This window comes from Cervus canadensis, chromosome 2 (assembly GCF_019320065.1).
Source record: "Cervus canadensis isolate Bull #8, Minnesota chromosome 2, ASM1932006v1, whole genome shotgun sequence".
Lineage (NCBI taxonomy): Eukaryota > Metazoa > Chordata > Mammalia > Artiodactyla > Cervidae > Cervus > Cervus canadensis.
Genome location: NC_057387.1, coordinates 21,056,064 through 21,068,896, shown reverse-complemented (window position 1 = coordinate 21,068,896; position 12,833 = coordinate 21,056,064). Strand labels below are relative to the sequence as shown.

General features: G+C 39.1%; 1 protein-coding gene across 4 annotated transcripts in view; it reads left to right on the top strand.

Annotated features, from left to right (window-relative positions):
• Positions 1 to 12,833, top strand: part of CHD1L (chromodomain helicase DNA binding protein 1 like) — a 71,243-nt gene that overhangs the window by 50,907 nt on the left and 7,503 nt on the right. For 3 of the 4 annotated variants that reach the window (XM_043458983.1, XM_043458999.1, XM_043459006.1), the window contains 4 exons: positions 7,059 to 7,129; positions 7,236 to 7,350; positions 8,088 to 8,196; positions 9,090 to 9,466. In XM_043458983.1, the coding sequence (XP_043314918.1) occupies positions 7,059 to 7,129; positions 7,236 to 7,350; positions 8,088 to 8,196; positions 9,090 to 9,168 (374 nt within the window). In that variant the 3' untranslated portion in view covers positions 9,169 to 9,466. Of the gene's footprint in view, positions 1 to 7,058; positions 7,130 to 7,235; positions 7,351 to 8,087; positions 8,197 to 9,089; positions 9,467 to 9,497; positions 9,537 to 12,833 lie in introns of those variants that run through there. The other variant, XM_043458992.1, reaches the window with a different exon arrangement.

Below are 12,833 nucleotides of genomic sequence, written 5' to 3'. Positions count from 1 at the left end.
GGAACTGTCAGACACCTGTGGGAAAGAAATCAGATATGCCATTGAAGGGCTAACAGGAGCTGGGTGCTGAGAGGAAGGAGGTTGTTTTATGAAGTTAGCACAGACTGGGGTGTAACACTCCCTGGAGACGGAAGCAGAGCTGTCTGGGGAAACTTGAAGGCTGAATGGTGTTCTCTCGGCAGAGAGAAAGGGCCAGACACCTCCTTTTTATGTGTGAAATCACAAAGTGGCAAGAGGAGTAAAATGATTATTGTGATTATTTCCTGTGGAACTTGAGAGGTTAAAGGATCTTGTCCAATAGAGAAGAGCTCTTCAGATTTCTTCGAAATTGGTTTTTTTGCTCACTTCTTTAACGTAGAAAGGGATGTAAGGACTTGGAGTGAATGGTCTGTCTACTAAAATGCATTACAGGGCTTAATATGTGTTGCTATAATTAACCCAATCTAGATACTGACTGGGCAGTTTGAAAAGGAGAGAATTCAGGGGAGGTTGGAGCTAGAGATACAGACTGAGGAGTCTCCATTTGGATCCTTGTTTAAAACCCTGAAAGAGAGAGGATGGAGAAATGGGAGGGCAGAGAACAGAACAGAGAACACACCTCCATTTAGGAGAAGAGGGAAGAAGGAATTGTCAGAAAAATAAGAGAACCTTGACAATGTAGTATTTTGGGGTACAAGGGAGGAGAGGTGTCAAGAAGTGGTCTGTAGTGTCAGACACTGAAGTGAGGATGAGCACTGGGAAAAGGCCACTGGATTTTCCCCCCAAGGGCAGTCACATCACCCTGGAGCATTTTGAAGAAAGTGTGGAAAGTAAAACCTGGCCGCATAGAGTTAAGGTGTAAGTGGTCAGTAAGGAAACAGATGGGAGTGTGCACTCTTTTCTGAAGGAGGACTGGAATAGGGTATAGCAGGGTAGATGAAATGTGGGTTTGAATTACCAGGAAGGGCTTGATGGAAGTGGTGAAAGTTATCTTGGGCCTGGAAGGATAGGTTAAGATTAAATAGGTGGAGAGAAAGGGTAGGAGAGTCCATAACCATATCTCATTCTTCTTGGTATCTCCTGTAACCCCACCATTCCCAGTATGGGGTATTGAATGACCCAGGTAGTTACACAGTGAATATTTTAGGGGAATGGTGTGTAGGCCAGACAGACTGGAGTAGAAAGTTTAGGCTGAAGAATAAAGTTAGGTTTTAAAGAAGAGAGGTTTGGGCCACATTATAGAAGACTGCACATGACTTATGGCTTGTCCAGGGAGATGGCATTCTAATGGCTAGACATGGGAGATTTGGGTAGAAGAATGACATGGGAGAGCAAATATTGGATTGGCCAAAAAGTTTGTTCAGGTTTTTCTATATCATCATATGGAAAAACCTGAACAACCTTTTTGGCCAGCCCAGTATTTTAGAGTGACTTAAAAAGATTGGGGTATGCAGGATGGATTGAGAGGAGAATAGGTTCAAACTGAAATATGCAAGGTCTAGAATTAACACATTTCTGTAGAGAATTTGATTTGGATGAGATAGGAAAATATACAAATACAAATATGTATAGTAGAATACAGTATTTGAATAATTTAAAACAAACATCAGACTCTTGTAAAGGAATTTTAAGTTCATAGTGACCCACCCGCTCCCAGCCCAGATACTTCTGGGTTTTGCATTCACTCTCCAGTGCCTACAGGAATACTTCATAGGCAATGTTTGAGGAGTAGAAGAGCATAAAAATTGAAGTAGAAGAGCATAAAAATTGAGGAGTGAAGGGGGTGACATGGTAGCAAAAGACATTCCTGCTTTTAATCCCTCTTTTTCACCCCATGGATTAGACATCCCCACCTGAACAAAAGTGCCTTGGTGGGTCTTCTAAAAGACTCCAAGTGGAGTCTCACCCACCACTGTAACTGGTAAGACACAGATAAATCTCCATACAGGCAAGAACCAGCAGAGCCTGTGAAACTGCCTAGACCCCTCTCACTGCAGTAGGGGAAAAAACAGGTGAGTGCTGCCCTCACAGGTACTCATACATGGAACTTGCTGAAGTCCACCCTTCCTGAAGGGAGATCTGGCACATCATTGGAGGAAAGAGAAAAATATGAGTTTTTTTGCAGCATAGGTGGTAAGGGAAACTTTCCCAGCCCCAGCCCTGGCCCGCCAAGGAAAACACTGCGAAGGGCTGATTTTTCTGGCAGCTACCATCACCAGGTGGAACGCAGCTGGAAAAACCTGTTTCTGTCTGCCAGCATCTGGAGTACTAAGGTAGTAGCTCCCCACCTGGGCAGAGGAAGGATATTGGGAAAGAGGCAGATAAGAATTTCAAATGATGTCAAAGACACGTGCTCAGTAGAAAGTTCATGCACAAGTACCTGAAAATTTCCCTGCAGGTGTGTGGCAATCCCAACACGCTAAGTGTTAAACCCACACCTTCCCTCAGCTCTGATGTCAGCTCCCTGTGCAGGCTCCCTGGTGTATCCATGAAAGTGAACTCTGGTAGACCAGGATCCTACTCAAAACAGGTCATGTTGGCAGGCAAGGAAGAAACCACAGACTTGAGCTATAGCTCCACCTTCTGGGAAAAACGGTATCCAGCCAGCCTGGTGAATTGTAAAAATCAGAGAATACACAAAAGCTTAAAAATTTGGCCACAAGACAGAGCAAGAAGAGTGGAACACAAACATACAGGAAAAACTGAGATGATACCAATACTATATAACATAATACCCTGTCTGCTGCTAAAGGTAATGAGCACTGAGTTAAGGAGATGTCTGCTACTTCAAATGCAAAAGCACCAGAGCATAAGTACCAGGAATATGAAATCAGGAAATATGGCATCACAGAAAGAAAATGACAGTTCTCCAGCAGCCATGCTCAAAGGCACAGAATATTGTGATCTAACTGACAAAGAATTCAGAATAGCAGTTATGAAGAAACTCAGTGAATTACAAAAAGATTCAGAAAAGCAACTCAATAAATTCAAGACGAAAATATGTTAACATAGTGACTTCTTTTCAAAGAGATTGAAATTTTAAAAACCCAAACATGGAGAAGGAAATGGCAACCCACTCCAGTATTCCTGCCTGGAGAATCTCATGGTGGGAGGAGCCTGGTAGGCTACAGTCCATAGAGTCGCAAAGAGTCGGACATGACTGATCGACTTCACTTCACTTTCACTTTACCTATTAATACTCCATCAAATGATCAAACTGCCCATTCTTTTCAAATATATACATTCAGCAAGATGAATCATATTCTGGGTCATTAAAAAATTCTCATTAAATTAAAAATGAATGAAATCACAAAGTATGTTCTTTAACAACAATAAAAGTAGAATTCAACCATAGATATCTAGAAAATCTCTAAATATTTGAAAATTAAACAATACTTTTCTCAATTATCTACAGGTCAAAGAAAAAGGTCATAAGAGAAATTAAAAATTATTTTGAACTGAATGGTAGTGGTTATATGACTATGTGTATGTGACAAACTTGCACACTTAAAATTGATTAATTTTGCTATACATAAATTAATGGAAATTTAAAAATTCCAAAAAGACAGATTTTACAGAGGAAAAATAAAATAAAAACCCAAACAAATTGTAGAGCTGAAGAAGTCACTGGATGAGATGAAGAATACAATAGAGAACAAGGTAGGCTTCTCAGGTAGTGCAGTGGTAAAGAATCCACCTGCCAGTGCAGAAGATGCAAGAGACGTGGGTTCAATCCCTGGGCTGGGAAGATTCTCTGGAGTAGGAAACGGCAATCCATTCTAGTATTCTTGCCCGGAATATCCCATGGACAGAGGAGCCTGGTGGGCTAACATCCATGGGGTCACAAAGAGTTGGACATGACTGAGCATGCATGTATAGCAGGGGAGACCATATGGAAGAAAGAATAAGTGACTTGTGGGAGATAGGAATTTTAAAATAACAAATTTAAAGAGAGTGAAGTAAGCCTGTGTAAGCTATGAGACTGAATCAAGAAAACACAAATCAGAGTAATTAGGCTTCTAGAAAGAGAAGGGGGAAAAGAGTTTAAGAAACAGTAGCTGAGAACTTTCCCAATCTGGGGAAAGACAAAACATGCATGTCCATGAAGCTAATAGGTCACCCTGTTATCTCAATGCTAAAAGACCTTCTCCAAGACTTTCAATGATAAAAAATCTTAAAGGAAGCTAGGGGAAAAAAGAATGTAATGTACAAAGGAACCCCTATTTGATTATCAGCAGATTTCTGAGCAGAAACAGGTCCTGAGAGTAGAATGACATATTTGAAGTATTGAAAGATCAAAATTGCCAACCAAGAATACTTTATACACCAAAGTTATCTTTCAGCTAGGAAGGAGAAATAAAGGCTTTCCCAGCAAACAAAAGCTGAGGGAGTTCACCACCACTAGACTTGCTGAAAGGAGTTCTTCAAGTCAAAATGAAAAGGCACTAATCAGTGATATGAGCACATGTCAAAGTATACAACACACTGGTAAAGGTAAAATATGTACAGTAAGATTTAGAAAACCAACTTGGTGTTAAGATGGTCTGTGAACCACTCAACTATAATATAAAGCTTAAAGGAAAATAGTAAAAGTAACTACAGCTACTATAAATTGCTAATGAATACACAACATACTAAGAGGTAAATTGTGACATGCATAATATAAAAGGGAGGAATAAAAGGGTGGAGCTTTTATAGGCAATTGGTTATAAGTTGCTGTCCTCCTAAAATACACTGTTCTATCTATAAAATGTTTCATGTAAAGCCCCATAGTAACCACAAAGTAAAAACCTAGATCAGATCCACAAAAGACAAAAGGGAACCAGAGCATACCACCATGGAAAATAATCTATTTACAAAGGTAGGCAGAAACAGGGAAAAAGAAACAGTGGAATTACAAAACAACTGGAATGCACATAGTGGCATTAGTAAGTCCTTACATATAATTACTTTAAATTGTTTGAATTTATCAGTCAAAAGGCACAGAGTGTCTAGATGGATAAAAAACAAGACCCAATTATGGGAAAACATATTCCATGCAAGTAGAAACCAAAAGAAAGCAGAAGTAGTTATATTTGTATTACACGAAATAGACTCGAAGCCAAAAATGGTAACGAGACAAAGAAGGTCAGTATATAATGATAAAGGGATCAATTCATCAAGAAGTTGTAACAAGTGTAAATATATGTGCACCCAACATTGGTGCACCTAAATATATTAAGCAAATATTAATACATATGAGGGGAGAAGTAGACAATACAATAATAATAGGGGACTTCAGTATCCCACTCTCAGCAGTACATAAATCATCCAGACAGAAAATGAACAAGGAAATGATGGCTTGAACCAAACAGTAGACCAAATGGACCTAACAAGCATCTATAGAACATTCTATCCAACAACAGTAGAATATACTTCTTCTAAATGCACATGGAACATTTTCAAGAATAGATCATACAATAGGGCAAAAAACAGGTCTTAGCAAAATAAGATAATTGAAATCATACCAAGTAATCTTTTCTGCTCACAATGGCATGAAACTAGAAATAAAGTGAGGAAAACTGGAAAATCTGTAAGATGTGGAAACTAAACAGTATACTCCTGAACAATGGTCAAGAATAAACCTAAAGGGAAAGCAAAGAATATCTCAAAAAAAATATGGAAACACAACACCCCAAAACCTATGGGGCCCTGCAGAAACAGTTCTAAGAGGGAGGCTTACAGCAATAAATGCAAATATTAAGAAACTAGAAAGATCACAAATAATCACCCTAACTTTAGCCTTTAAGGAACTAGAAAAGAGGAACAAATTAAGCCCAAAGCTAGCAGAAGGAAGGAAATCAAGTTCAGAGGAGAAATAAATGAAACAGAGACAGAAAAAAAACAATAGAAAAGATTAATAGAACTAAGAGTTTTTCAAAAAGATAAAATTGATAAATCTTTAGTGAGAATAAAAAAGAGAAGACCCAAATAAAACCAGGAAAGAAATTATAACTGACCCTACAGGAATACATAGAATCATAAGAGACTACTATGGATAATCATACACCACCAAACTAGGTAACCTGGAAGAATTGGATAAGTTTATAGAATCTGCAAACTGTCAGGACTGAGCCAGTAAGAACTAGAGAATCTGAACAGACCAGTGATGAGCAAAGAGATTGACTCAGTAATTAAAAACCTCCCAATACAGGAAATTTCAGGACCAGATGGCTTCACTGGCTGATTCTACCAAACATTTCAAGAAGAATCAACACCAGTCCTTCTCAAACTCTTCCAAAAAATTGAAGAGGAGGGAACCTTTCCAAACTCATTCATTCTATGAGGCCAGTTTCAGCCTGGTAACAAAGCCAAATGACACTACAAGAAAACAAAACTATAGATCAATATCTTTGATAACTTCAATGCAAAAGTTCTCAACAAAATATTAGCAGACCTAATTCAGGAACTTATTAAAAGGATTACACACATGACCAAGTAGGAATTATCCCTGGGATGTAGGGATGGTTCAACATACACAAATCAATAAATGTTATATATCACATTAACAGAATGAAAGATAAAAGTGATCCTCTCAATAGATGTAGAGACAGCATCTGACAGAGTACAAATTCGTGATGACATACCCTCTGCAGATTGGTTACAGAAGGAACATACCTCAGTACGTTTTTTGTTTCGTTGTTCAGTTGCTAAGTTGTGTCCTGGGGCCCACCAGGCTCCTCTTCCATGAGATTCTCCAGGCAAGAATACTGGAGTGGATTGCCATTTCCTTCTCTACGGGATCTTCCTGACCCAGGGATCAAACCCCAGTCTCCTGTGCATCTTCTGCATTGCAGGCCAATTCTTTTACCACTGAGCCAAAAGCTATTTACAGCAAGCCCACAGCATGTATTATATTCCACATAACTGAAAACTTTTCCTTTAATATCAGGAACAAGATAGGGCACCACTGTTACATATACCTGAGTAGCTTTGGAAAAGGCACAGCATAGGGACGGTTCAGAGTAGCCCTTCCTCAGGGGTCTCATTCTGTAGTGAACTTTATGTTCTTTCTGTTGCTTCTTTTTGTTTTACCTCAGATTTGAGTTTGGGAGGTGTCCTTTTATTTCCTATTGATGATAAAGAGTCAAGAAACGAAGGGCAAGATTTGGTAAGTGAAAAAAACCACATCAATTTATTGGAGCTAAACTTTGACTCCCATCACCTCCTCTGGAAACTGCTCCTGCTCCCACTCAGTAAATGATTGTTCCTCGTAGTTGGCCTTGATTGTGGCCCAGCACCGAGATCGCACCAATGTCCTGTCTGGCATTAAGATGGCAGCCCTAGAAGAGGCCCTGAAGAAGATATTTTTAGCAGCAAAGAAAAGGAAAGGTAAGTCCTTCCATTTGTGCTCAGGAATAGATGAATTTCTGTTTCCAAGCGTAGGATGTGATTTTTAAAAGGAGGTGAGAAATGCCAAGATCCCATTCAGTATGTGTGGTGAAGGGAAGCCCCAATATGAGAGCCCACACAAGTAACACTTTCGTCATCTTGTATTCTCAAAGCCCTTTTCCTTTCTTGATCACTTTTGTATCCTTTGTCTCTGGACCACCTGCATCCTCTGGGTATTTGTATCATGATTTTACAGACAAGGAAGCAGAGGACCAGATATGGGGTAAACCGCTCACACGCTGTTGGGAAACGCTTTTTATCCTGTCCCCTCTCGGAGAGTCACAGTCTGCATTAGCAGACAGTTCTCTGCCAAAAGACCTGAGTTTAATTTTGTTTCCAAACCCAGCATGTCTCAGAGTTTGTCGAACTGATTGACTTGTTAAAGAATCTTTGCTTTTTAAATTACATCTCAATCATCAATCATATTCTGTTCCCATTGTACCTACTTATTACCAGAGCCTGTATGTAGGTCCTCGTGTTCTATAGAATTAGTTTTCCCATGTTACAGTCACTCCTCATATAATAATCATATGATTTGAGTGTCACTCACCAAGATTATATACATTTTATTCATTGGAAACAGCAAAGTGACTCAGAATACACTATCATCTCCTATGTATATCTTATACACATTACTCAATTTGATGACGACATCATGAACTTTTTTTTTTCAACAGCAAGTGTCCATCTTCCACGCATTGGACATGCCACGAAAGGTTTTAACTGGTATGGTACTGAGCGACTTATTAGGAAACACTTGGCCTCAAGAGGCATCCCAACTTACATGTATCCTTTTATTATCTTAATGGTGTACACTTTCAGCTCAGAAGGGGAAAATGTCTTGCATTTTTCTGATGCCATTTTTTAATCCAAGGCCAAGTCCTCTTCTGCCATGTTTTTCACTCTGCCCCCACTTCAATGAGAAAAAACTAAGAAGCATTTTCTACCATGTTTATATCCAAGGAGATAAACACACCCCAGCATTTCTACGTGGCAACAGCTAAAAGATACATGAAGAGGGGAAATTAATTGAACAATTGCCGTTTGCCCTCATGTTGAATCTGTTTCACATCACTTCTCTGGAGATCCTTTAGGTCCACAGACCAAGGCCTAGTTCTAAGAACTTCACTCTGTTCACTAAAATAAGCAAGCAAACAAGTGACCTGTTTTATTTCTGAACCAATTCAGTGTATTCTTAAGCAGTGTGAAATTCATTTTGACCATGAGTGTATAATCTAGTTTTGCTAGACTAGTATTTTCTTCCAGTGATCTGCTTGCTGTAAGTTAGCATTGTTTGAACCACAATACTGAGTCCAGAATTATTAGAAGAAGCTGAATTTACCAAGTGCTATACTTATACAGAAACTTCCTCCTTTTACTTAGACAATTACTGAAATTAATTCACTTGGTGGGGGTTTATTTAAATCACTATTAAAACTTAGCACAGAAGTTAGGTTTTATACATTTGCACAATTCAGACAGTTTCAGAAGAGTTTTAGTATATCGTCATAATTCTACAGTAATAAGTACTAACAATATTGAAAAGATTTATTATATGGTAAAAGGAAATTAAGGCATACACCTCTGGAGTGATTATTTCAGTAATTACTAAAGAACTAGTAGTTTTAGTACAGTTGATTTTAAAGTGATGTAAAGTATTCCTTGACTGCCCTATTCAGCTACTATTTTCCTAGAAACAAAGCTGCTGTCCTTCATCTACAGGCCTCATCTTCATCCTCAGGACAGCTAGTATCTTAACAATCAGCTCAGCATCAGATCCAGCCTTCAGCAACCAGCTGAAAAAGCTGGGGGAAAAGAAAAGCTAGTTGCTCAAAGCCACTGTAATAGAGTATTTCAACAAGGAATCAGAATCTGGTGGGGCTCTGAGAGACTCTGTTTTCTGAATTCTAATTTTGTTCTCCTGAATGTGTTACTGATGAGTAATACCTGTAATACAGCTATGCAAAAGTTATTTGGGAAAATTCTTTGGCAGTTTGCCAGTGCCCCAGTATGCATAGCTATTTGTATAGTAATAAATACCTTTTCTCTCTCTAAAGGTGTCTTTGCTTGTTTTCTCCTCAATCTAGTTTTCGTCCTCTCAGACTGATTTCTTTATGGTGAGAAAGGTAAGTGCATTGAGGAGAAAGGAAGGGAAATAGAACAGGTTGGTTCTGGGGGAAGGAAATGCCTTTAGTCAGTTCATGCCTTGGAAAGATAGGTCTCTAGGGGAAAGACTGAGAAGAGAGATTGCTGATCCAGACAACCAGAGTCCCTCCTGCCTTCTCTTCATACAGTTCAGCACTCAGATCCAGAGGAACATATGTGGCTTCAGAGAAACCAAGGATCAGCTTTCCCCCTCCCATTAAATTCAGTTCAGCTTCAAGAAATAAGGGGATTGTGGGGATTTCTCTGGTGGTACACTGGCTAAGACGCTGTGCTCCCAATGCAGAGGGCTCAGGTTCAATCTCTGTCAGAGAACCACGTCCCATGTACGACAACTAAGAGTATATGCCACAACGAAGGTGGAAGATCTCATGTTCTGCAACTAAGACTTGGCACAGACGAATTTAAAAAAAATAAAAAGAAGGGAATTGTGGAAGTGGCACAAAACTGACAGCAAATGTCAGACTGGGGAGGGCAGAGGGCTGAGAACCACCAGAGAAGGAGTCGGAGGAGGAGACACTGTAGAAGCTGCGACTTTTCACATTTTTATACATGAAGTCTCAGTCTTGGCTGGCTGTCCTCAACCAACCTGGTTTCTGCTGCTTTGAGGCCCTTAATACCTGGGCCTCAGGCCTGGGCCCTTGATTCAGGGAACCTTTCCTCCTGGGGGGGTCTCAGAACTGGGGCCTTGACCTTCTAAGGAAAGCAATGCTGTTAGCATCTGGGTTGTACTGTTCTATTTGACTTCCTCCCTGGCCTCTTCACCCGTCAACAATTTAGAATCTGTGTTGAAAACCAATTTAGTTGGAAGACTAATTTCATGATTCCTTAACTTTTTTTTCTTTTTTAATTTATTTTAATTGGAGGCTAATTACTTTACAGTATTGTGGTGGTTTTTGCCATACATTCACAGGAATCAGCCATGACCCTCCTTCCCTCCTCCCTCCCCAACTCATCCCTCAGGGTCATCCCAGTGCATCAGCCCTGAACACTGTCTCATGCATCCAACCTGGACTGGCGATCTATTTCACATATGATAATATACATATTTCAATGCTATTCTCTCAAAGCATCCCACCCTCGCCTTCTCCCACAGAGTCCAAAAGTCTGTTCTTTACATCTATGTCTCTTTTGCTGTCTCGCATATAGGGTCATCATTACCATCTTTCTAAATTCCATATATATACGTTAATGTACTGTGTTGGTGTTTTTCTTTCTGACTTACTTCGCTCTGTATAATAGGCTCCAGTTTCATCCACCTCGTTAGAACTGATTCAAATGCATTCTTTTTAATAGCTGAGTAATATTCCATTGTGTGTGTGTACCACAGCTTTCTTATCCATTCATCTGCTGATGGGCATCTAGGTTGCTTCCATGTCCTGGCTATTGTAAACAGTGCTGCGATGAACATTGGAGTACACGTGGCTCTTTCAATTCTGGTTTCCTTGGTGTGTATGTCCAGCAGTGGTATTGCTGAGTTGTATGGCAGTTCTATTTACAGTTTTTTAAGGATTCTCCACACTCTTCTCCATAGTGGCTGTATTAGTTTCCATTGCCACCAACAGTGTAAGAGGGTTCCTTTTTCTCCGCACCCTCTCCAACATTTATTGTTTGTAGACTTTTTGATGGCAGCCATTCTGACCGGCGTGAGATGGTACCTCATTGTGGTTTTGATTTGCATTTCTCTGATAATGAATGATGTTGAGCATCTTTTCATGTGTTTGTTAGCCATCTGTATGTCTTCTTTGGAGAAATGTCTGTTTAGTTCTTTGGCCCATTTTTTGATTGGGTCGCCTATTTTTCTGTAATTGAGCTGCAGGAATTGCTTGTATTTTTTTGAGATTAATTCTTTGTCAGTTGCTTCATTTGCTATTATTCTCTCCCATCCTGAAGGCAGTCTTTTCACCTTGCTTATAGTTTCCTTCATTGTGCAAAAGCTTTTAAGCTTAATTAGGTCCCATTTGTTTATTTTTGCTTTTATTTCCATTACTATGGGAGGTGGGTCATAGAGGATCTGGCTGTGATTTACGTCAGAGAGTGTTTTGCCTATGTTTTCCTCTAGGAGTTTTATAGTTTCTGGTCTTACATTTAGATCTTTAATCCATTTTGAGTTCATTTTTGTGTATGGCGTTAGAAAGTGTTCTAGTTTCAGTCTTTTACAAGTGGTTGACCAGTTTTCCCAGTACCACTTGTTAAAAGAGATTGTCTTTTCTCCTTTGTATATTCTTGCCTCCTTTGTTGAAGATAAAGTGTCCTTAGGTGCATGGATTTATCTCTGGACTTCTTATTTTGTTCCATTGATCTCTGTTTCTGTTTTTGTGCCAGTACCATACCTTGTCTTGTCATCAGTACCATGTCTTGATGACTTGCTTTGTAGTATAGCCTGAAGTCAGGCAGATTGATTCCTCCAATTCCATTCTTCTTTCTCAAGGTTGCTTTGGCTATTCAAGCTTTTTTGTATTTCCATACAAATTGTTAAATTATTTGTTCTACTCCTCTGAAGAATACCGTTGGTAGCTTGATAGGGTTTGCATTGAATCTATAGATTGCTTTGGGTAGTATACTCATTTTCACTATATTGATTCTTCCGATCCATGAACATGGTATATTTCTCCATCTATTTGTGTCCTGATTTCTTTCACCAGTGTTTTATAGTTTTCTACATATAGGTCTTTTGTTTCTTTAGGTAGATTTCTTCCTAAATATTTTATTCTTTTTGTTGCAATGGTGAATGGAATTGTTTCCTTAATTTCTCTGTTTTCTCATTGTTAGTATATAGGAATGCAAGGGATTTCTGTGTTGATTTTATATCCTGCAACTTTACTATATTCGTTGATTAGCTCTAGTAATTTTCTGGTGAAGTCTTTAGGGTTTTCTACCTAGAGGATCATGTCATGTGCAAACAGAGTTTTACTTCTTTTCCAATCTGGATTCTTCTTCTTCTCTGGTTGCTGTGGCTAAAACTTCCAAAACTATGTTGAATAGTAGTGGTGAGAGTGGGCAACCTTGTCTTGTTCCTGACTTTAGGGGAAATGCTTTCAATTTTTCACCATTGAGGAAAATGTTTGCTATGGGTTTATCATATATGGCTTTTATTATGTTGAGGTATGTTCCTTCTATGCCTGCTTTCTGGAGGGTTTTTATCATAAATGGATGTTGAATTTTGTCAAAGGCTTTCTCTGCATCTATTGAGATAATCATATGGCTTTTATCTTTCAATTTGTTAATGTAGTGTGTCACATTGGTTGATTTGCAAATAT